This window comes from Tamandua tetradactyla, chromosome 7 (assembly GCF_023851605.1).
Source record: "Tamandua tetradactyla isolate mTamTet1 chromosome 7, mTamTet1.pri, whole genome shotgun sequence".
NCBI classification, from domain to species: Eukaryota; Metazoa; Chordata; class Mammalia; order Pilosa; family Myrmecophagidae; genus Tamandua; species Tamandua tetradactyla.
Window position 1 is genome coordinate 174,189,485 of NC_135333.1, and position 23,871 is coordinate 174,213,355.

The window sequence follows — 23,871 nt, forward strand, 5'->3', positions numbered from 1 at the left end:
TCCCTGGCAACATGGGAGAGGACTCTGAGGGATGAGTCCGGCCCTGGCACCGTGGGATCAACAATTCCATCCTGACCAAAAGGGGGAAAAGAAGTGTAACTAATGAAGTATCAGTGGTAGAAAGCGTTCAAATGGAGTCAGGAGGCTACTCTGGAGGTTGGAACATCAGATAGTTCCATCTCCCTACCCCATATTAGTGACAGACCCTTCCAACATGGAAAAGTTAGAATTGCCATAGCCCAAACACCCCTAAAGAGAGAGATGGAAAGATCAAAGGTGATAGTGGAGTTATACAGAAAAGATAGGATTTAACAAATGAATATGAATGCTGAATTATTAAATTGATATTTCCTTTAGTTTCCTGTATTCTAGAGCAGCTAGAAGGAAAAATCTAAAATTGTGGAATTGTAACCCATATCAAACTCTGAAATATGTTCTACAACTAATTGTTGTGCTGTGCTTAGATATTTATTGCTTTTTTGTATATATGTTATTTATCACAAAAAAGAAAAAAAGTCCATTGTAATGACAAAAAATATATATATTCCTTCTAGCCTCCAATGTTCTGGAACAGCTAGAAGGAAAAGTCTGAGAGGATGGTACAGTAGCCCATGACAAACTCCGGGATCTGCCCTGTAACTACTTGTTGAAGAATGGTCTGGAAATTTATTGCTTTTTTCTTTCTCTGCTTTGTATGTATGTCATACAATAAAAAAGTTAAAAAAAAAATCGTGTTCTTTCTTAGACAGCTGTGAGTTTGGGCCGTGGCTTTTCAGGGCCTCACTTCTCAGCTGCATGAGCGTGCACAACTTACAAATGGGAATGCTCTGCAGATTCAAGGAAACAACATTTAATCCTAATAGCTAGTGCGTGCATAGCAATGTCAGGCGTGCTTCCAAGAGCGTTACCTATATCAAGCGGGTGCTCACGGCCACCCGAGGAGGAAACTGAGGCTCAGAGTGGGCTGCTGAGGGCCCCAGGTGCAGGCAGCGCGACTGGCACTCAGTGTCAAGCACCCGAGTGAGGGCTGCAGCAGCTGCCGTCCACCCCGTCACTGCTGCCCCTGTGCCAGGCCCAAAAGGAAGTCTGTGATTTAACTCCACTCCCCCTCCCCCCCCACCCCCACCCCGAGCGCCCCGGGTCTCCCCGACGTGGGACCTGCAGCAGAGCCCTCACTCTGCCGACATCGGACAAGCCCTAGGGCCGTGAGCCGGACAACAGGCTTAGGGCCACATGAAGAGAAAGAAGGACAAAATCAGGACTCAGGAATTCGGTCTCTAAAGAAGCATTTCTTGCCTTTTTACTTTTTACTGTAGCCTGAAAGGTTTACAAAAAACACAGATCCACCAAAATACACCCATCACGGAAGCCAGGTAAGGGGCCTTCAGGCTGGGTGGGGCCTGCAGCTTTCTCTCGTGCTTGAAGGCGGAATCTTTCACAGGAACTCTCCGGACCAGGCGTGGGGCAAGCCCCGAGCCTCACCTGTTCTGGAGGTAACGTTTTGTCGGGACACAGCGGGCTGACTGCTGGGTGTTTTGTCTGAAGCTGCTTGCACAGCACAGCAGCAATACTGAGCAGCTAGAGCAAACACGTACCCACAAAGCCTAAAATATTTACTTTCTGGCTCTTTGCAAAAAAAAAAAAAGACACAAAAAGCTTTTCTGCCCCTGCTCTCTACAGTCTGCTGCATGTGTGAACTGAACGGTGCCCCGGAAAGACATGCTGTGGTTCTAATCCCAGCATCACAGAATATGGCCTTGTTTGGAAAGGGGTCAGCAAAAATGAAATTAGCAAGTTTAAATGAGGTCAAACCTCAGTCGGGCAGCCCTTCCCATGGCCAGTGTCCTCGGAGGAGCCCGAGACAGCAGGCTGGAGGGACCAGGTCGTGGAGCACCCCCGGGGACCAGGTCACAGAACACACCCCGGGGACCAGGTCACGGAGCAGCCCCGGGGACCAGGTCGCGGAGCACCCCCGGGGACCAGGTCACGGAGCACCCCCGGGGAACAGGTCACGGAGCATCCCCGGGGACCAGGTCACGGAGCACCCCCGGGGACCAGGTCGCGGAGCACCCCCGGGGACCAGGTCGCCGAGCACCCCCGGGGACCAGGTCACGGAGCACCCCCGGGGACCAGGTCACGGAGCACCCCCGGGGACCAGGTCGCGGAGCACCCCCGGGGACCAGGTCACGGAGCACCCCCGGGGAACAGGTCACGGAGCACCCCCGGGGACCAGGTCGCGGAGCACCCCCGGGGACCAGGTCGCGGAGCACCCCCGGGGACCAGGTCGCCGAGCACCCCCGGGGACCAGGTCACGGAGCACCCCCGGGGACCAGGTCGCGGAGCACCCCCGGGGACCAGGTCACGGAGCACTCCCGGGGACCAGGTCACGGAGCACCTCCGGGGACCAGGTCACAGAACATCCCCCCGGGGACCAGGTCACGGAGCATCCCCGGGGACCAGGTCACGGAGCACCTCTGGGGACCAGGTCACAGAACATCCCCCCGGGGACCAGGTCACGGAGCACCTCCGGGGACCAGGTCGCGGAGCACCCCCGGGGACCAGGTCACGGAGCACCCCCCGGGGACCAGGTCGCGGAGCACCCCCGGGAATCAGGTCACGGAGCACCCCCGGGGACCAGGTCGCGAAGCACCCCCGGGGACCAGGTCACGGAGCACCCCCAGGGCCCAGGTCGCGGAGCACCCCCGGGGACCAGGTCACAGAACACCCCCCGGGGACCAGGTCGCGGAGCACCCCCGGGGACCAGGTCGCGGAGCACCCCCGGGGACCAGGTCACGGAGCACCCCCGGGGACCAGGTCACAGAACACCCCCCGGGGACCAGGTCGCGAAGCACCCCCGGGGACCAGGTCACGGAGCACCCCCGGGACCAGGTCGCCGAGCACCCCCCCCGGGGGACCAGGTCGCCGAGCACCCCCGGGGACCAGGTCACAGAACACACCCCGGGGACCAGGTCACGGAGCACCCCCCCGGGGGACCAGGTCGCCGAGCACCCCCGGGGACCAGGTCGCTGAGCACCCCTGGAGACCAGGTCACAGAACACACCCCGGGGACCAGGTCACGGAGCACCCCCAGGAATCAGGTCACGGAGCACCCCCGGGGACCAGGTCACAGAACACACCCCGGGGACCAGGTCACGGAGCACCCCCGGGGACCAGGTCGCCGAGCACCCCCGGGGACCAGGTCACAGAACACACCCCGGGGACCAGGTCACGGAGCACCCCCGGGAATCAGGTCACGGAGCACCCCCGGGGACCAGGTCGCCGAGCACCCCCCCAGGGGACCAGGTCGCCGAGCACCCCCGGGGACCAGGTCACAGAACACACCCCGGGGACCAGGTCACGGAGCACCCCCGGGAATCAGGTCACGGAGCACCCCCGGGGACCAGGTCGCCGAGCACCCCCCCCCGGGGGACCAGGTCGCCGAGCACCCCCGGGGACCAGGTCACAGAACACCCCCCGGGGACCAGGTCACGGAGCACCCCCCCGGGGGACCAGGTCGCCGAGCACCCCCGGGGACCAGGTCGCTGAGCACCCCTGGAGACCAGGTCACAGAACACACCCCGGGGACCAGGTCACGGAGCACCCCCAGGAATCAGGTCACGGAGCACCCCCGGGGACCAGGTCACAGAACACACCCCGGGGACCAGGTCACGGAGCACCCCCGGGGACCAGGTCGCCGAGCACCCCCGGGGACCAGGTCACAGAACACACCCCGGGGACCAGGTCACGGAGCACCCCCCCGGGGGACCAGGTCGCCGAGCACCGCGGACAACAGCAGAAGCCCCATGAGGGATGCAAGAAACACTTCCCTTCGGACTTCAAAGGGAGCGTGCCCCACCTACATCCAAACATTCTTCCGAAAAACGCTGAAATAACGGAAGTATTTAGAGTCAAACTCCTTGGGAACTGGAAATGGAAGTCAGGAGGGCTGTGGCTTAGTAAAACTGCCCCTTTCTCAGCAAGGAAAGAAGATGAGAAACAAATAAAGAGCCCGAGAGGTGTGGGAAGGGAGGAGGGCGCAAGGCCTGGAGAATTAACGCAGGGGTGTGTGCAGGACAACGACCCGTCAGGGGGTCCACGGCAAGCGCGCCGCCCCACGCAGGCCGCGTCCAGTCCCAGCGCCGCCAGCGCTCCGGGGGCCAGCCCCACCCGGAGGCCCCGCGCGTCCGCGTCACCGATGAGGAAACAGGGGAAGCCAGAGGAGTCAGACGCGTGTACCCGGAGGCGTGATCCCACCCTGGCTGTGACCCCAGGGCCCCCGCTCTCCGCCCTGCCCTGGGTGGGGGGGTTCTCCCGGGAAATACAACCGGGATGCGGCACCCAGACGCCACCCGGGCGGAAAGGAAAAGGCAACAGCCAACAAGCGGAGGGGCCTCACTGGTGCCCCGCAGCTAGACCACCCGCCTTTGCCCACCGCACCCCCCATGTTCAACCAACGGGTTCTCTCTCCCTCCCTCTCTCTCTCATGCCCCCTAACTTACACAATGTGTCATGCTCCCTCACAAAATGAACATAAAGACTTTTTTTAATGTTAAAACCACTTTCAACTCACGCTCCGCTAAATGCACGAAGCCTCCTTTGGGTTTTCACGGCCGCGGGACCCGCTTAGGGGCGGAGGCCCCGGGAGCCGCTTCGTGGCAGAACAAACGTGACTCTCAGCCCGAAGCCGCCCGTGGGCCAGAGGCGCGCGCCCGGGGCGAGCACTCACCCCGCCCGCGGCTTCCAGGCCGCGCGCCCGAGGCCGGGAGGGGACTCCGCTGCGGAGCGGCCCGCAGGCCGCGCCGGCCACGCAGCCACCAAGGGCTTCCGCGGGACGTGGGGCGCGCAGGCCGCGACCTCGGACTCACTTTCCGAATCTACAGGAGATGAGGGGCCGCGGCCCGCGGAGAGAGAGGACGGCCCGACGTCTCAGCTTACCTGGCTCTGGGCTCCGAGGTCCCGAGGGGCTCAGGGCGCCCCAGCTGCGGCCTGCGTGCTGCCTCCACTGCCCCCCCCCCCAACCCAACAGGGCGGGCGTGACGTTCCCACAGCGCAGCCCTACCACCCGCAGCCCTGGCTGGGCCGGCGCTGACTCTGCGAGGCTCAGGTTTCTTCTCCCGCTGGGCCGGGCAGCCAGCTGCAGGCGCTGCTGGGGTGCAGGGGTGCCAGGGTGCAGGCGCTGGTGGGGTGCAGGGGTGCCAGGGTGCAGGCGCTGCTGGGGTGCAGGTACTGCTGGGGTGCAGGCGCTGCTGGGGCGCAGGCACTGCTAGGGTGCAGGGGTGCAGGGACTGCCGGGGTGCAGGCGCTGCCGGGGTGCAGGTGCTGCTGGAGGGCTTGGCTTACAGGGATGCAGGCATTGCCGGGGTACAAGCACTGCCAGGGTGCAGCGGCTGCCGGGGTGCAGGTGCTGTGTGGGTGCAGGCACCAGATCCCCCTGCACACCGGCCGCCCTGGACCTGGCTCGTCCTGCAGCCATTGCACACATCTTTTCCCAAACACTGCCTTGGAGGAAAAGAGTTAAAATTGGAGAAAAGCAAGTGCCTGGAGGGCGAATTCCTACCACATGTTGGATTTAAGGTGGACTTTGAAAGAGCAGAAGTGAAAAATAAAGTTCATATTGATTTCTCAGCCACTAGCTGTTCCTGAAATACAGTCACAAACATGCTGTTGGCCCCCAGTCATAGCCCACATACCATCTGGAAAAAGTTTCAGGATGGTGTGCCTTGGGCCTGAACTTTGAGACTCAGGAGCAGCTGACACCAGCGCCCAGCTGTCCGCTGCTCCCTCTTCCTGCCGAGGAGTCTCAGAAGCCCCGAGGTGGTGCCCTGCGGGGATCACAAATCTGTTTATGCAACATCCTCCCTCCTCTATCCTATAAGGAAGTAAGGGAGCCCCTGCTCACTGTCTCCCAGTAGAAATAAAATATAGGTTACATTGTGTTTTAAATTTTCTAGGCACCATATTAAGAAAAGTACAAAGGGGTAAAATTGATTTTAATGATATATTTTATTTAACCCAACAGATTCAAAATATTATCATTTGAACATGAAATCAATATAAAAACTAACAAGACATTTCACATTTTTTGGTAGTCTTTGAAATGGTGTGTATTTTGTGCTGAACATCCCAATTCAAACATGAAATTTTTATCAGAAACACTTGATCTTTATTTAGATTTCATAAAATTTACACTTTAAAATGCAGAGCTACACACCTACCCAGGTTGTTTCAAACACACTTAAAAGTTTTCCAATTACTGAATAAAATGTCAGCTTTTTAATTTTAAATCATATGAAATTTAAAGTTCAGTTCCTCAGTTGCAATAGCCACATTTTAAAGAATTAACAGACTTTTTTTAGAACAGTTTTAAATTTACAGACTAACCGGGCAGAGAGCAGTGTTCCACTTACCCCTCCCCCCCGCCCCCCTTCCACCTGTCCCACAGCCTTCCCTGTCATTAACACCTGGCATTTGTGTAGTTTACTTGTTACAATTAATGAATATATGGGGATATTATTCTTGCCTATACTTCATGGTTTACATTAAGGTTCACTCTTCGTGTTGCACGGCTCTGTAGTTTGTTGACAATGAACACTGACAGGTACCCACAATCACAGTTTCTTCCAGAACAGTTTACCACCCCAAAATACCCTGCACTTTACCAATCCACACCGCCCTTCCCTTTCCTGAAACCCTGGCAACCACTGATACCTTTACTGTCTCTACAGACCCTTGTGGTAGGTAGATTCAGGTGTCAACTTGGCCAGGTGAAGGTGCCTAGTTCTGTTGCTATGGACATGAGCCAATGGTACGTGAACCTCATCTGTTGTTGATTACATCTGCAGTCGGCTAGGAGGCGTGTCTGCTGCAATGAATGACGTTTGACTTAATTGGCTGGATGCTTAAATGCGAGAGCTCAAGGCAGCACAGCCCAAGCAGCTCAGCAGACCTCATCTCAGCACTTGCAGCTCAGCCCAGGCCTTTGGAGATGCAGAAAGGAATCACCCCGGGGAAAGTTGTTGGAACCCAGGGGCCTGGAGAGAAGACCAGCAGAGACCATCCTATGCCTTCCCACATAAGAAAAAACCTCAGTGGAAAGTTGACTGCCTTTCCTCTGAAGAACTAGCAAAATAAATCCCCTTTTATTAAAGGCCAATCCGCCTCTGGTGTGGTGCATTCCGGCAGCTAGCAAACTAGAACACCCCCTTTTCTAAAGTTTAGTATCACTACTCCCAGTTTAAGTACTCAAACCCCACGGGGTTAGTGGTCACATTACCACAGGCAGTGCTGCTTCAAAGGATTTAGTGAGTTTTCTAAGGATTGAGTTTGAAGAGCAGGGATATGCCGAATATCTTCCATTTGTATAGCACTTTGAGTATTTTCAAAGCATTTCCATATCTTCTGTTCTGTTCTATTCTTACAACATTCTTGTTAAGTAAATTGAGCTGATGTTATTTGCCCCAAACTGAGGGTTTGGGCAAGTTAAAGTGTCAGTTTCCAAAGCAAGTCAGTGATGAAGCCAGGACTGGAATTCCCGGCTTGAGGGAATGTTTCCAATACTAGGAATTTGGGTGCAGTTTTAGGGTTAAACTGCACCCACAGTTACCGCATTCTTCGCTTAGTCAATCCTCAGCTTTGAGTCTCTGTTAGCATAAAACCATTTACTCCTGTACAAAGCCTCCCCACAATCCAGCAAGTGCATCGCTTTTCTCCAGAGCAAGCTTGACACTTGGCCATACCTGTTCGCTCCTTAATCCCAGAGTAAACTCCACTCAATGCTTTAGCCAACAGTTGTTGTAATGGTTTTCATCTTCAGTTGCAGCAAAGACACGTGACCCACTGATCACCTGGGGGAAGTGAGAAAGTTCATAGCATAGCGGTGTGTGGCTCTCAGCACTCCTGGTCCAAGACTCGCCACACACATACGAGCAATAATAAGACTGACCCTCCCTGGCCAGGGCTTGACGCTGTCCTTCCAGAACTACGAGCAGCAGGGCAGTCCCTGGGTCACGTCCCAAGGCTCCGTGGTGGTCAGCGCCCCGAGCTGGCTCCTGCCCATCCCAGGTTTCTCCAAAGATCGTGTCCTCTCCTTTGCACGTCTCGTTCATCTAGCAGAATGCCTGGTCCAGTGTTATGGCTGCTGAGTGAGTGGATTTATAGAATATGACAACCAAAGCACCCAAGAGGAAGACTCAAAACCGAAATAACAGGTGCGTTCTTTTCATGGGCTCTGATTGCATTCATAGTAGCTTCGACGTGGACCCAGATCTCTCTGGCCCTCTTTCCATGCACGCCTTCTCCCTGCACCCTGCAGGCTCGGGCTCAAGCTTCTTTCTCCTTCGTCCCGCTGTGTCATGTTCTGAGGATATAAGAGGCTTACAACCTATGAGCTAGATGTCCACATGGCAAAATCCTCCCCTGGGGAAGGAATGAGGAGGCCAGCAGGAGGCCGGGGTCCAACAGGCCGGACGGCCCCTGGAGGCGTCCGCTCAGAGCACTGTCCAGCTGCTGGGGCCTGGCCTCCAGGTCCCCATCCAGGAAGGGTCCTCCAGAGGGATCGCACCGGAGGCCACTGTGCGCGTCCGGCACTCAGCCCTGGCTCGGTCACGGGCGTTATGATTATGTTTAGCCGGGGAAGACGCCCCAAGCTGAGTACCAGGGAAAGGAACTGTGAGAGTCAGTTATGTGGGACGGTTTACAGTCCATTCAGGTTACATGGTGTGGCAAGCACTGCTGGGGGCCTACTTAGCAGCCCTCCTCTCCCTCCTTTCTAACAGAAGTACGATTTTGTTTGGGACAGAAAAGCAGCCTCCCTTCCTCAAATGGCCCGTGGGTGGCGGAGTCGGCGCCTCCGGGAAGGCGGTTGCGTTCCTGCTTCTGCCTCTCGGCCACCTTGGGGCCGGGGGCTGCCGCAGGCAGGGGGCCTCTTAGGCCCCGCAGGACGCAGGCGCCTGGCTCATAGGCACGGCCGGCGGCGAGTTCTCACCAAGGCACCATTTAACAAGGCGCAGCGGTGATGGGCGGGTTGGGGAGCCCGGGCAGGACCCTGGGGCCCGCGGCAGCAGGGGCCATAGCTGCCAAGCCTGAGAGAGGGGCAGGACGGGCAGCGCTGTGGCGGGCTGTGGCATGGGCAGGCCACAAGGAGGCTGGGGCACGGTGACTCCGACCCCCCATTCTCCTGTGGGGGCGTCTCCCTCTGGTCAGACCCAGCTGGAGGACAGGAGACAAGGGCCCTGGGGCGGCTGCCCGGGGCAGCCAGCAGCTTCCAGAAGGCTGCACAGGAGCCCGGGAAAGCAAGCGGACAGTGCGGCCGGCTCCCTCGCCCCGGGGAGGCTTGCATGGCAGGAGCCTAATGGCTCTGGGCACAACCACAACAGCCCTCAACTTCCCACCCCTGGGACACCCTCCTGCGTGAGCCAGATAAGGCCACATGGTGAAGTCCCTGGGGCCAGCTTTCAGGCACGGGCAGCTGAGTGCATGCCCGCGTGATACGTATGCGTCTCGCTGCACGCTAACTGTGGCCTCATTAGTCAACACCATGTGCAGCAAAGCCATCACCACTCCATGCTTATCCCTTATTACTTGAAAGTCAAATGTTCATCTTCTTCCCGCTAGGCCTGCTGGCTGGATAAAATCTGTATCCCTTGGGCAGGCAGGTCGCTGCCTCTCACCTCCCGGGGCTGGGAGCCAAGGTCACCCTCGTGGGGCGGGGAGGGCAGGCACAGCAGTCTCGGCAACCCCCCTCCGCTGGCAGCCTGGGCTGCAGCCACTTCTCCTCGGCCTGGACCTGGACGCCCTTGGCTCTTCCCTGGCCCCGCGAGGGACAGCGCTCTGCTCCCGAGACTTTGAACCGGGGTCCCCTCTCTCCCTCGTGATGCAACTGTTTTCCTTCCTTGGCTCTTGTGCCCAGTTCCCCGCCCTGGTCATTGGTTCAGGCTCTTCCTGGCCTGGACCTGCCTTGCTCTCACCAGCTGCCCCTCCACGCCAGGGCCCGCACGGCCAAAGCCGGGCAGTGTGTGAGCCTCCGATGGCAGCCGCCTCCCTGCCTCACAGACGGCGTCTGCCCAGGTCCTGCTGTTGCCTTCTGCCCACCTGCTGGCAGCCCCCCACCCCACCCCACAGGATCCCTTCTCAGACCCCTGCCAGCAACCCTTTGGCCTGGGTCCTCAGTCGAGATCAAGGTGTCTGTGCTGGTTTGAAAGGATGAAGTGCCCTAGAAAAGCCATTTTAACCCTGATGCCATCTCGTGGAAGCAGCTGTTTCTTTTAATCCCCATTCAGCCCTGTAGGTTGAAAACTAGATTAGTTTCTCTCCACGGAGATGTGACTCACCCAATTGTGGGTATTGACCTTTGATTAGAGGGAGCTGTGACGCCACCCATTCTAGGTGGGTATTGATTGGTTTACTGGAGTCCTTTAAAAGAGAAACATTTTGGAGAGAGTAGAGCCATGAGAGCCACGAGAACGACGAGAGCCCACGCAGCTAGAGACCTTTGGAGATGAAGAAGGAAAATGCTCCCAGGGGAGCTTCATGAAACAAGAAGCCTGGAGAGAAAGCTAGCAGATGACGCCATGCTCACCATGTGCCTTTCCAATTGAGAGAGAAACCCTGAACTTAATCGGCCTTTCTTGAGTGAAGGTAACCTCTTGTTAAGTGCCTTAATTTGGACATTCTTACAGACTTGCTTTAATTGGGACATTTTCACAGCCATAGAAATGTAAACTTGCAACTTAATAAATCCCTCCTTTTAAAAGACATTCCATTTCTGGTATATCACATTCCAACAGCTAGCAAACTAGAACAGTGTCCCTTGGACATTGCAATTTACACACATGGCTAAAAACACAGCACCGTCTGCCACCTCCCAGCACCAGCCCCTCCCTCTAGAGACGACTCCTTCCCAGGCTGGTAGCCCAGGAGGAGAAGCAGAAATAGTAATGGTCTAATGAAAATGGTGATGATGATGATGATGACCGAAATGAAATACTACTACCTAATAATGTGAACTTAATAAATGCCAATCATTGCATAAATACAACGCACTCCTCATTGGGCATGAACACAGAACACATTTCAGTCACCACGGTTCAGCTGAACAGCACCAGGACCCCAAAAACACAGTTCAAATTTCAGTAACCGCAGTATATTAACTGTGCATAATCACGTAACTACAAACCTTACTGCTGGGTTTTCAGCCCACACAGCAATCAATCACATTGGTGCTTTCAGAAGCGTCTGCTCGTGCCTGGTCACTGCAAATCTGCTATTCAAGCACAGACAGCAAAGCACGTGGTTGTGCCACCATCTCCAAAATTCATTTACGTGAGAGAAACACTCGTAGACCCACTGTCATTTTGCTATTTCTGCCATTGCACTACTGTATCTTAATACTCCACGTGGCCCGGTTTTGGCCAATGAAACCTACCAAGTTTGCTGGTGAGATGCTCCTCGCCCCTCTACGAGGAGAGCTGTATTTCCCCACCCGGGCTCTCCCCCTGCCGCCCGCGGTGTCAGGACAACACATCCAGGTCTGCAGCAGCCTTTTCACAGCCGCAAAGGAGAGTGCGGAGAAATTCTCGAGCCCTGGCACCGCTGAGCTGCTGAACAAACCCTGAGCCACCTTCCCCAGACACGTGCGGGGAAAAGGCAGAGCCTCACCATGTGGCCACAGTGAGGTGGGAATTTCCCTCCTTGTGGCACAAAACGTTTCCAGGTGACACATTTCCTATCGCCCCTTCATGCCTCCAGGCCCAGAGTCACGCCCAGGTCTCATCCCCGCAGTATCACCCTGTGGCAGCTCTCCTTTCCAGCCACTTCCCTTTCACCGCCAAGTCCCTGTGAGAGGTGGGCTGCACAGCTCAACTGCCCGGCTTCTGGTTATTCACTGGGACCCACTCCAACTTCCCTTTCGACACTCCTATGCCACTGAAAGCATTTTATTGAGTTATTTTTCCCATTTAAAGTATTTTAATATAGGCTACTGATGACTCCTAATTTGCAAATCTAACACACACTTCTCAGTCCTTTTCTTATCTGAGTTCTCTGTGGCTTTTGGTTCTGACTGTGTCATTTGGGCTTTTCTCTTCTTCCACCAGGCCGGTCTGGCTCTTGAGCTCTCTCCATCTCCTTTGCAAGATCTGCAGGTCTTAAACGTTGATTTCTTCAGGGCACAGCTCTCCTTCTCTCCTGCCTGTCCCCTCTGCGCTCTCCTCCTGGGGCCCTGTTTCACTGCTCTCCTTCTCTCCTGCCTGTCCCTCTGAGCTCTCCTCCTGGGGCGCTGCTTCACTGCTCTCCTTCTCTCCTGCATGTCCCCTCTGCGCTCTCCTCCTGGGGCCCTGGGGCGCTGCTTCACAGCTCTCTTTCTCTCCTGCCTGTCCCCTCTGCAGCTCTCCTCCTGGGGCCCTGGGGCGCTGCTTCACTGCTCTCCTTCTCTCCTGCCTGTCCCTCTGCGCTCTCCTCCTGGGGCGCTGCTTCACTGCTCTCCTTCCCTCCTGCCTGTCCCCTCTGCGCTCTCCTCCTGGGGCCCTGGGGCGCTGCTTCGCTGCTCTCCTTCCCTCCTGCCTGTCCCCTCTGCGCTCTCCTCTGGGGCGCTGCTTCCAGTCCTTGGTTTCACAGCTTGAGGGTCGCTTTCTTGAGAACGGGGAACCTAGCCTAGACGTAAGCTCAGGTGAATCAGAGCTGCTCTGGCGAATGTTTCTTTACTTTTAGACAAAGCAGTGTATCCATCACCCAGCAACTCCTTATCTAAGCCACCTGTCATGAGCGGCAATCTCATTTGTCTGAAGAATATGTTGCCTTCATCTTTCCTCTACTTCAGTGATTCTCAGAGTTTCAAATAAATAGACTAGCTTTTTGTTTGTTTGTTTGTTTTTAGTTTGGAGATCAACATAGAGAGTGTACAACTTTTAATTTTTCCCTCAGTCTTTTGCTATCAAGCTATAAGGGAAATAAACCTGCCATCTATTTACACCATCTTCCATAAAAGGACATTTTTAACATCAAGCTCTCAGAACAAGTACTGTCCTTTAAATTTAATATTTTGCATTTTATGAAAAACTCACTGCTTTATGCTAACTTTTCCAGTTTTGCTTCAGATTCAAAAAATTTATAACGGAAACACTAAAAACCCCATGTTATGTATGTAACAAAGAAAAATATTAATGTATAAATATTCATAGCCTTCTTTTCTGTTCCCCAATTCTCCTTGGCTTTATGATGAGATTGGAGTAATCATGAGCAAGAGGGAAGAACTTGAGTCGCTGGAAAGAATAGTGAGAATTCCTTTAAAAAGGTAGAAAATGACCTCTCAAAAGAAAGCTTGGATGGATGAGGAGAGAGACAGGCATGCTTAGTTTGGAGTGAGCTGCCAGGAACGAGCTAGGCATATGAGAGAAATTTAAAATGATGAGATCAGGAAAAAAAAATTTTAGAGAATATATGTATTCCCCATTTGGTATCTTGTTGAGCACCTGAGGTCGAGATTTAAACTGCTTTCTGCTGGGCTTTTATCTCTTTGAGGTTGCTTCTTTCCAGGAGCAGATCACAACCCTAACCCCTTTTCTGCTGTGCCCAAGGGTGAATGACCTTACAGCTCCATGCCTCTTTTACCCACACATGAAAGGGAGACAAAAATAGTACCTGCCTGGCAATGGGGGGGGGGCATGTGTGAAGATTCTTAGGGTGGTGCAGGCCACAGACGCCCTCACATGATAACTAGTAGTCAAACAGAAAGCTGCAAACACACTTACCCAAAATAAAACAGAAACTCCCTTCGTGGCTCACTACACTTCTTGGTATGACACCCCCGAAACCTGTCTTCACTCGCCTTTTCCGCGTCCTGTGAGTTTAGGCCCCTGGCCTCCTGCCTGTGCCCACACCTTTCTCAGCACGAAATGTCCTCCTGCAGCAATCCCCCTCTGCCTGCAGCATTCCCCCTCCTCCTGCAGCAATCCCCCTCCTCCTGCAGCACTCCTCCCTCCTCCTGCAGCAATCCCCCTCCTCCTGCAGCACTCCTCCCTCCTCCTGCAGCAATCCCCCTCCTCCTGCAGCACTCCTCCCTCCTCTTGCAGCAATCCCCCCTCCTCCTGCAGCAATCCCCCTCCTCCTGCAGCAATCCCCCTTCTCCTGCAGCAATCCTTCTCTGCCTGCAGCACTCCCCCCTCCTCCTGCAGCAATCCCTCTCTGCCTGCAGCACTCCCCCCTCCTCCTGCAGCAATACCCCTCCTCCTGCAGCACTCCTCCCTCCTCCTGCAGCAATCCCCCTCCTCCTGCAGCAATCCCCCTCCTCCTGCAGCAATCCCCCATCTCTTGCAGCAATCCCTCTCTGCCTGCAGCACTCCCCCTCCTCCTGCAGCAATCCCCCTCCTCCTGCAGCAATCCCTCTCTGCCTGCAGCAGTCCCCCTCCTCCTCCTGCAGTAGTCTCCCCTCCACCCGGAGCAATCCCCCCTCCTCCTGCAGTAATGCCCCTCTCTTCTGCAGCAATCCCCCCTTCTCTGCAGCAATCCCACCTCATCCAGCAGCAATCCCGCTCCCCCAAACCCTCAGCAGTCCCCGTTTGGGGAGGGAGGGGAAACCGGGGAGAGGGGAGGGGAGGGGACCGGAGAGGAGGGGAGCGGACGGGAGAGAAGGGGAGGCGAAGAAAGGGATGGAGAGGGGAAAGGAGAGGAAAGGAGAAGGGAAGGAACGGGGTGGGGGGAGAGAAAAGAGGCAGGAGAAGGGACGAGAGGGAGGGAAGGGGAGGGAAGCTGCCCCGCCAGCACCGCGCCCCTCCCCGGCGGCTCCGAGCCTCGCCCGGGGCGGCGCGGTCACGTGACGGAGCCGCTGCGCGGGCGCGGTGCATTGTGGGCAGAGGGGCGGGGGTTGGGAAGATGGCGGCTCCCAGCCTCCTCAACTGGAGGCGGGTTTCCTCCTTCACGGGGCCGGTCCCCCGCGCCCGACACGGACATCGGGCCGTGGCCATCCGGGAGCTGATGATCATCTTCGGAGGGGGCAACGAGGGCATAGCGGACGAGCTGCACGTCTACAACACGGGTAGGGGCCGCGGCGGCCGGGCCCCGCCTGCCGAGCGCGGAGGGGGAGGGGAGGCGCGGCGCGGGCCTGACAGCTGTCACCGTCCTCCGGGGCCGCCGCCCGAGCCCCCGGCCCAGCCCGGCCGGCCGGCGCGGCGCGAGCGCGGCTGTCTTCGGCGTCGGGCCTCTCCGCGGAGCGTCGCCGCCGCGAGGCCGCCAGGTCCCTCGGCTGTGGGCGCGCGGCTCCTCCGGGCTCTGCCTGCCCGCCCTGCCCCGTGGGTGGCCACCCGCTGGCGGGGCCTGGGGCCGCGGAGACCCGCCGGGCGCGGGGCGGTGGCTTCCGGGCGGACGGGCGCGGAGAGGACCGCCGGGCTCGGGGCCGTGCGGACGGCCGCGCACCTGCCCTGCGCGGCCCAGTCTGGCGCCCGGTGACGGAGAAGGGGGCCGGGACTGCATTTCCCCACCTCTGAGGCCCCAGCCGTCGTGAGAAAGCTGTGTGCTCGCTCTCGGGCCGATGGCTGAAGGCTGGACCTGCTCCTCCATCAGTGACTTTGACAAGACTTAGTCCTCATGGTCACTTGGAGGTTAACAAAACAGGGGCGCAGGGGACTTTTTATTTCTCAGCCTCTACTCTTCTCCCCAGCGCCTCAGCATAGAAAGGTTAGTTACTTGGCAGTTTGGTACAGTGTAAAAACTCTGGCTTTGGAAAAAAAATAGATCTGCTTTGAATCTCGCTTTGCCAGTTGCCTGGGATCAGAGCTGAAGTTACTAAACCTTTCTAAGCCGCAAGGGTTTTCCTTTGTAAAATGGAGATGATGATACCCAGCCAGCACAGTGTTTGAAAGAATTAAATTATGTAGGCCAGGGTTTCTCAACAGTAGCACTATTGATTTTGGGGGCCAGGTAATTCTTTGTTATGGGAACTCTTTTGCCCTGCACTTTGTAAGAGTTTTAACATCTCCTGTCTCTACCCACTAGCTGCCAGTATCCCTCTCCCCAGCTGCTACAACCCAAAATGTCACCAGGCATTGCCAAATGTTGCCTTGGGGGGCGACAGCATTCCCAGTTGAGAACCAATACATATAAAGTACATACCACATAGTATGTGATACCTTTTGTTTATGTTTGTTTTTATTTTATCTTGGCAACTAGTCACAAATCAGTGGTTCCTGCCAGCTGTAAGAGGAGACATCCCTCCAGGCTGTGCTGCGCATGGATTTGTCTGTGACGGCACCAGAATACTAGTGTTTGGGGGAATGGTTGAATATGGAAGATACAGCAACGAGTTATATGAATTACAAGTAAGTGTAGCTCAAATGTATCTCATTCTGAAGTTTTAATAATGATATTGCTTATAATTCTTCAAAAGATTGCAAAGTATTTCCTTAAATACTTAAAATAGTGCAAGCTTTGAAGAAAATGTTCCCACGTCACTAAAAAGCCAAAGTTCCCAATGCGGATCTTTTTTCCAATACCCAGCACAACGTTGGTAGCATTATGATGTATCATAGATCGTCAGCTGTACATGTTATGTTAGGTTTTTGTATCTTAGGTGCAGTGGTTCTCAGGCGTTAGTCTGCAACAGAAGCACTCGGAGAACTTGTGCCTTTCTGAATCAGTAGGTCTGTGGTGAAGCCTGAACATTTGCATTCTAACAAGTTCCCAACTGATGCTCCTGGCTCCCTGACCATACTTTGTGAAACATTGCCTTGGTGTTGTAGAATTGCTACCCTTGCACTAATAACCACTTTTTGTTTCTTCCTGGCCATACATACAAGAGATGTAATGGTTTCGTGTATCTTTTCTAAATTTGACTCTCTTTTTGAATCAAACTTGTAACCAACCCTATGCTACAGCCCTAGCTGACTTTACTTCCTAACTGTGTCTGTGTCCCAGGGCCGTGAGACATCTGAGATCAGAGAGCATCTGCTGATTGACCGAGGGGATAGGTTATACTTAATTACAAGCAACCCGTTTCAAAAACAGGTTCAGATAAAGAAAACCCCACTGATCAGAGATTTGGTTTGTCAAATGAACTTTATGTTTCTTTGAAGATTAAAATATATACCATTGATGGGTTACCGAATTTCAGAAAGTAAGAATATATAAATTGCATTTAGTATTTAATGTTATATGCAACATTTAATTTTTAATTTGGGAAAGACTTTAGAATTGTTAGTGTTTATTATTATAAGCTCAGTTGCCCTTGTAGAAGTCTGTGGATATGGAAGACTAGACCTGAATTTTTATTAGAGCAGTTATTTTAATTCCAGAAGTTAGCTGCTTATTTCTCGTTTGACCTAAAAGTAGCTTACTGGAACGTTGTTATTGGATTTGGACTAAAATATGTTGGTTTGATGTTTCATTCTTGACAGTAGAGGACTGTTTTCTTAATTTGTCTGAGTCCATTTATGTTCCTTTTTTAGGCAAGTCGTTGGTTATGGAAAAAAGTGAAACCCCATCCCCCCTCTTCTGGTTTACCTCCTTGTCCTCGGCTTGGACATAGCTTTTCTTTGTATGGTAACAAATGCTATTTGTTTGGTGGCCTGGCAAATGAAAGTGAAGATTCAAACAATAATGTTCCCAGGTATGCTAACTCTTTTTTAGACCAAATACCTATTTTATGATTTAGATTATGAACATTTAATTTCTTCTTTCTATAATTATTAAAACGGATAAAGCTTACCCTTTTGCATATTGTCTCTGGCTGCTTTCATATGGCAACAGCAGAGTTGAGTAGTTGTAACAGAGATTTTGAGGCCCATAAAGCCTGAAATATATACTCTCTGACCCTTTACAGAAAAAGTTTGATGACCCCTTCTCTCCTATTCTTTTTCATTGGTATGTTTACCTTTCTGTCATTAATTGTAACGATTGCTGTAGGTTTCTGGTATACGTCTTTGGTCAGATTAAGAATGTTAACTTCAATTTCTAGATTACAAATTAGGGTATTTCCCCCTCTTTTTTTAACCAAATATGAATGTTCAATAGTTTAATCCATTTCAGGTACAGAGATGAGCTTACTATTTCTCTCCTTTTATCCATTAATTTTCTGAATTATGTTACAGGGCTCTGAAATATTGAGCCACGTTTGCATTCCTACTTAAGCCCCACTTTATTGGGTTACAATATTCTTTCAATACTTTGTTGAATTCATTTTGCTAATATTTATTTATCTGTAATATCTGTAGTCATTAATGATTTTGATACACTGTCTTTATTTTTTGTGGTGGAGTGCTGCTCTTGTCTGGTTTCAGTGTCAGGAGTATGTCTTCCCTGGGAATGTAATCAGGCCTGTGATCCAGGGTTACATGGTGCCCTCCACTTTGAATTATGTGTGAATAACGTCCTTCCTTGGATGCTTCATAGAAACTTCCCCTATCTGAAATTGTATATTTTCATGTGGACAAACTTTGATTGCCTTTTCAATATCTTTTATAGTTATTATCTCTTTAGATTTTGCACCTTTCGTGAGTCATTTTGATAATTGATGTTTTATTTTACTTACATATTTTAATTTATCAAAAAGTTATAAAGGCAGGTCTCTGTATATCTTTAAAATTTCTGAGCCTGTAGTTATACCTCTCTTCATTCCTAATGTTGTTGTGTTTCTTTTTTTCTAATCAGATTTGCTAGTGGTGTTTTCAAAGAATCATTTTTTAGTTTTATTTATTATCTATTTTTCTTTTTTATTTTCATTAGCTCTCATTTCTTTATTTTTTTTTCCTTTTATCTAACTTCTTGATCTGAAAGCTGATTGTTTCATTTATTTTCAGTTTTGTTTCCTACTAAAGGTTATGCATTTTCCTCTGGGTATTACTTTGGCCATATTCCATAGGTTTTGCTATATGTTGCTCTTATTGTCGTTAATTTCTATTTCCTTTTTAATCTAAAAGTATTTTGGTGTGTGTGAGTGTGTGTATCAATTACCAACTGGAAATTTTTTGTTGAATTGTTGCTCATATCTAGTTTTAGTATATTGTGATCAGAAAATGTGGTCTGTGGGGCTTCTCCTTTTTGGAGGTTGTCTTTGTGGTGTGTTTCACAGCTAATCTTTGTAATTCTTTTATAGGGTTCATAAAGATCTTGAATTCTTGATTGTTTGGATACAGGATTCTTATCTAGTAAATCATTGTTTTAAATTATCATTCAAAAACTTATTTAGTTTTGAATCTAGGTCATAGTTTCTGAATGACATGTAAAAAATCTCTGAGTTTATGGATTTGTGTTTCATTCCCTGTTTATCTAGTAATTTCTGCATCATCTGTTTTGATGGCATATTGTTTGCTTACAGATTCATGACCATTATGTCTTCTTGGTAGATGTAACTTTTATTAATTTTGTCCACTTAGTGCTTTCTGCCATTCTTGCTTAATTTTGTTAGCACTTTTCTTGATGTGTTTGTCCAGTCTTTTATTTTCAGTTTTTGTGTGTCATTTTTTTGTAGACTCATCTTCGGTAAATAGGACCAATAGCCAGTAGGAGCTCTAATAACAAACTGCCTGGTATCGGTTTTGGTTGGTTGAAGTCTAGTCATAGCAGTTGTTAAATAGTTTCAATATGTTCCCTGCTTTTAATAGTTTGTAGATAGTGTCAGTGTTCTTTTATTTTGTTTCCCTTGTCCTATGTACTTGCCTTGCGAGGTTGCCTTATAATGAAGAAGTTTTTTCCTGCCCTCATACTTTGTTTTTTTCTACTCTGCTTCATTAGTGCCACCCTCCTTTTCCTGTCTTTGCTAGTTTTTTTTTTTTAATAGTTGTGATGAGATTGGGTACTTTTTTATATGTGTTTATGTGTGAGTACGTGTGTGTGTATAATTTATTTTCTATTCTATGAAATGTCAATTTATATCTATTTACCTATGTCTGTTGTGTGATTAGCCATTATTTTATAGGAGTTCTTTATATTAGGGAAATTTTAATTTTCTGTGATGTTTACCAAATTTATTTTCAGAGTTTGTCCTTTTTCTTTAGACATTGTTGATGGTGGATTTTTAAAAACCATCTTATTAACTGCTTTCCAAATACAGTGCTTTGTTTATTTTTTCCTTTCCTTAATTTTTCTTGATTTAATGTTTTTCTTTGATTCTGCCTATAATAATTTGAATGTTGTACATGCTAATTCTATTCCCTTTAGTTTTCTGGAAATCAGCACTCACATTTAAACCTAAAATGTCTTGTTATCCTTGAAAATAAATTACTATCTTTAGCATTAGCATTCTTTTGCCTACTTTCTTTTTCTGTATTTTCCATAGAATCTTGAATTTTATTCCAAATTATAATAATAAGAAATTAATTTTTTGATGAGTCTTCGTTAGTGATTATTTAGACTCTATACCACATGTATTGACATCAATTTAAATGTAATTATTGCATAGTACTGATTTCTTTGCACTATGATTTACCTTATTCAAAGTGTTATTTCTTGGATTTCTTTTTCTCTTTCTAGATAACATCCTAGACGCACTTTTTCCCCAAAAGTGTTATATGGCTAAATTTTGAGGTTTTATATGTCCTAAAATGTTTTATGTTTGCTTCATACTTGAGTAATAATTTGGTAAGAAATAGATCCCAGCAAAAGTCATTTTGCTCAAAACTGAAAGCATCCATGTCACAAGTAGGAAGTTTGATGCCAGTTTCTAAAGTATAAAAGCTATGTAGAACATTGCAATCATGTTGTAGAATGAAATTTTTTTTAAAGTTGCAAAGGAACGTTTGTAGTACAGCCTCATTCATACGTGGCTGTCCATAAAGAGGAAGGTCTGAAACGATCTTTACCACAGTATTGTCCATAGGGACTTCTGTGTATTGCCACGTAACAAACTTCCTCCAAACTTAGTGTTGTAAAACAACAACCATTTTATTATGTTCATGGGTTCTGTAGGTCAGGAATTCAGATAGGATACAGTGATCATGATTGGGTTCTCGTGTAGGATGGTTTGAATGGTTACTCCCTTATCTGGTGCCTAGGTTGAAATGGCTGAAGGATGGGCTCAACTGGGACTGCCACCCTACGTGCCTGCATGTGGCCTCTCCAGAATGGTGATTTTATGATAGTTGAACTTCTTACATGGTAGGCCAGGTTTCAAGTGTGACTGTTCTAGCGAAGCTATATTGATAATCTGTGACCTAGCTTTAGAATTTGATTGAAGCAGTCACAAGTCTGACCAAATTCAAGAGGAGGGGACATAGGCCCACTTTCTAATGGGAAGAGACTGTTGCCTTGTTTTAAAACCCACAGTTGTCATTGACAATATCTTGGCATGATCATGGCAGGGATTTTTATCTCTTCGTTCATTACTGATCCCCAGTGCTTAGCAGAGTGCCTGGTGCACAGTGGTGTCAGATAAACATGTGTTGAATGAACGAGGTATGGAGTTTCTACTCCGCCAATACCTCTCTATACTGTATGAAGTTTTTACCGTAAGCATATATAATCTTCATAAATAGAAGCAAAAAGTAAAGCAAATAAAAGGTATATATGTTTTAATTTCTTTCATGATGTTCTAGATATTTAAATGATTTCTATGAGTTGGAACTACAGCATGGATCTGGTGTTGTGGGTTGGAGCATTCCAGTGACTAAAGGCATTGTGCCTTCTCCAAGAGAATCTCACACAGCTGTAATATATTGCAAAAAAGATTCTGGAAGTCCTAGAATGTATGTTTTTGGTGGAATGTGTGGTGCTCGCCTGGATGACCTGTGGCAACTTGACTTAGGTAAGCTCAACTTGATTTGGACTTAGGAATTGGGTTATGATTAATAAAGAAATTAAAATTGAGTCCTTTGAAATGCACTTAGGGTCACAGCCAGTACATGTAGCTCCAGGGCCAGCCAAGGTGTGATGTGAATTGTTGCTGATCAATCAGTTGAGCAAACTAGTTGAATTGATGGGAGTAACTCTCTTGTGCCCCCTGTAGATAGGAGGGTTTGCCTAGAATGGTTCTGTTTTATGCTTATTGTTCCAGGTAATTATCAGCACTGTCCCACTTGGGGATGGTAAGTTCTGTGGTTACCCTACCTGCAGGAAATGTGGCATTAGTAAGGTGATATGCTGGTCAGTGAAAACCCCTGGGAACTTTTTCTGGGACACTAGGACTGAATGACTGGAGGGTAGGGTGGCCTCTCACCTGTGGCATTCTTCTGCACATTGGTGCTATGTTTAAACATGCCGCAATTCCGAGTCTTGGCCTTAACTCATGACTGATGGCACCCTGAAGAAACCACAGCGTTGCGAATACTGAAATTCAAGTGTAAATAAATTTCTGATTGACAGTTTATGTCAGCTGAAAACATTTAAGAAGTTCAAATCAAATTATTTTGAAACATTTTGCTTCATAGTGATGTCTTTTGTGTTTGTTTTATTTTTAAAAACTCTGCTAGTTGAGGTAACCTATTGTTAGTAGATTAAATGGCTAATATTTTTATTTTTATTTTTAGAGAGTATGTCATGGTCAAAACCAGAAACTAAAGGGACAGTGCCACTTCCACGAAGCCTTCACACAGCCAGTGTTATAGGAAACAAGTATGGTGTTTGTTTGTTGCCTTTTTTTTAAGTCAACTTAAGAAAGATACACACAAAGAAAAGTAATGCTGCTAGTTTCTTAGTAATAAGTTACCAAACTTAGCAATTTTTCTGTACATTTCCTGAAACTAAAATAATGTACCTACAAAAGCCAAAATATATAATGTGCAGTTTTCTTTTCCTGCTGCCTCTTATGCTTCATGTTCTTCACAATTCTTTGCACAGAGTAGATATCACATACGTGTAAGACAGGGTGTTGTTAAACTAATCTGTCCTCTTTTGAAAAGTTTAACACAGTTAATTCAGTGTTCTTTTTTACATATTTTTTGGTAGTGCTCAATTTGTATTCAGGCACAGACTCTCAGTGATTACACGTTGATGTGGTAATACAGACTCTGTAAAAGATTGCCTGAATTCAAGTCTCAGCTCTTGTTCTGTATGACTTTGGGCAAGGAAACGATTTTCTCTACCTCAATGTTCTTAAGTATAAAATAGGAATAATAATAGAACCTGTTTCACAGAGTTGTGATGAGTAAATGGATTAATGCACATAAAATGCTTAGAATAATTATTATAATGTATGCCTGATGCATAGAGATCTGTCCATGAAAGTTAGCTATCATCAGTAAGTTTCCTTTTTTGTGCAGCAGTGGGCTAGCATTAGGAATAATGGCCTAAGTGGAATTTAAAGCAGAATTTACTTGTGTAGGGAGTTAACTTTAACAATAATATCTTAGGAAACTTTGTACTTATAATTTGGAACCTCATCAGTTCTTTTAATAAAATACCAAAGGAATAGTTTTTACATTTAAAATATTATACAGTTTTTAGTAGCAGAACCCTTTTATAGAATACAGTTTTCCATTGGAACGTTAAAAGATAAAATAGATTAAAAAATAGACGCATAAGGTCACTTGATCCCTGTGCCCTGCCTGATGAACCTTTCTCCTACAGCATCCATTAGGCATGTCTCAAGGACTGTTAGACCCTGAAGGGCATAGTTTAAAGTTTTTCATTTGAGAGATACCAGTAACCAAAGTTATATAAAATTAATCCTCTTGGGTTACTCTGTGCGTACTACTGTAAGCTGGACTTTGGGTGTCCTAGACCATTTGGGTGTCTTCCTGAATGAGGTCCTCTTAGTGTATTACAGATAATACTGATTTTCAAGCATACTATAGTTAATTTCCATAAATAACTTGACAGAGAGAAATAATTATGATACTGTATTACTTCTTAAAATTGGGAGCTTTTGAAGGCAGACATCATTTTATTCCTCTTCCATAACCTTGACAGTGATAAATGAATGAATAGTCTTGAAACTTTGAATCAGTGACTAAA

General features: G+C 49.4%; 2 protein-coding genes across 7 annotated transcripts in view; one reads left to right on the plus strand and one right to left on the minus strand.

The window, feature by feature from the left end:
• Positions 1-5,080, minus strand: part of GLT8D2 (glycosyltransferase 8 domain containing 2) — a 51,304-nt gene extending 46,224 nt beyond the window's left edge. The window contains exon 1 of one of the 2 annotated variants that reach the window (XM_077111848.1): positions 4,936-5,080. The gene's annotated coding sequence lies outside the window, so the exon portion shown is untranslated. Of the gene's footprint in view, positions 1-4,570; positions 4,699-4,935 lie in introns of those variants that run through there. The other variant, XM_077111849.1, reaches the window with a different exon arrangement.
• A 9,768-nt stretch (positions 5,081-14,848) lies between these two features.
• HCFC2 (host cell factor C2) overlaps positions 14,849-23,871 on the plus strand; it is a 78,633-nt gene continuing 69,610 nt past the window's right edge. For all 5 annotated transcript variants that reach the window (XM_077111854.1, XM_077111855.1, XM_077111856.1 and 2 more), the window contains exons 1-5: positions 14,849-15,028; positions 16,159-16,307; positions 17,433-17,593; positions 21,516-21,724; positions 22,446-22,530. In XM_077111854.1, coding sequence (XP_076967969.1) covers positions 14,866-15,028; positions 16,159-16,307; positions 17,433-17,593; positions 21,516-21,724; positions 22,446-22,530 — 767 coding nt within the window. In that variant the 5' untranslated portion in view covers positions 14,849-14,865. The remainder of the gene's footprint in view (positions 15,029-16,158; positions 16,308-17,432; positions 17,594-21,515; positions 21,725-22,445; positions 22,531-23,871) is intronic.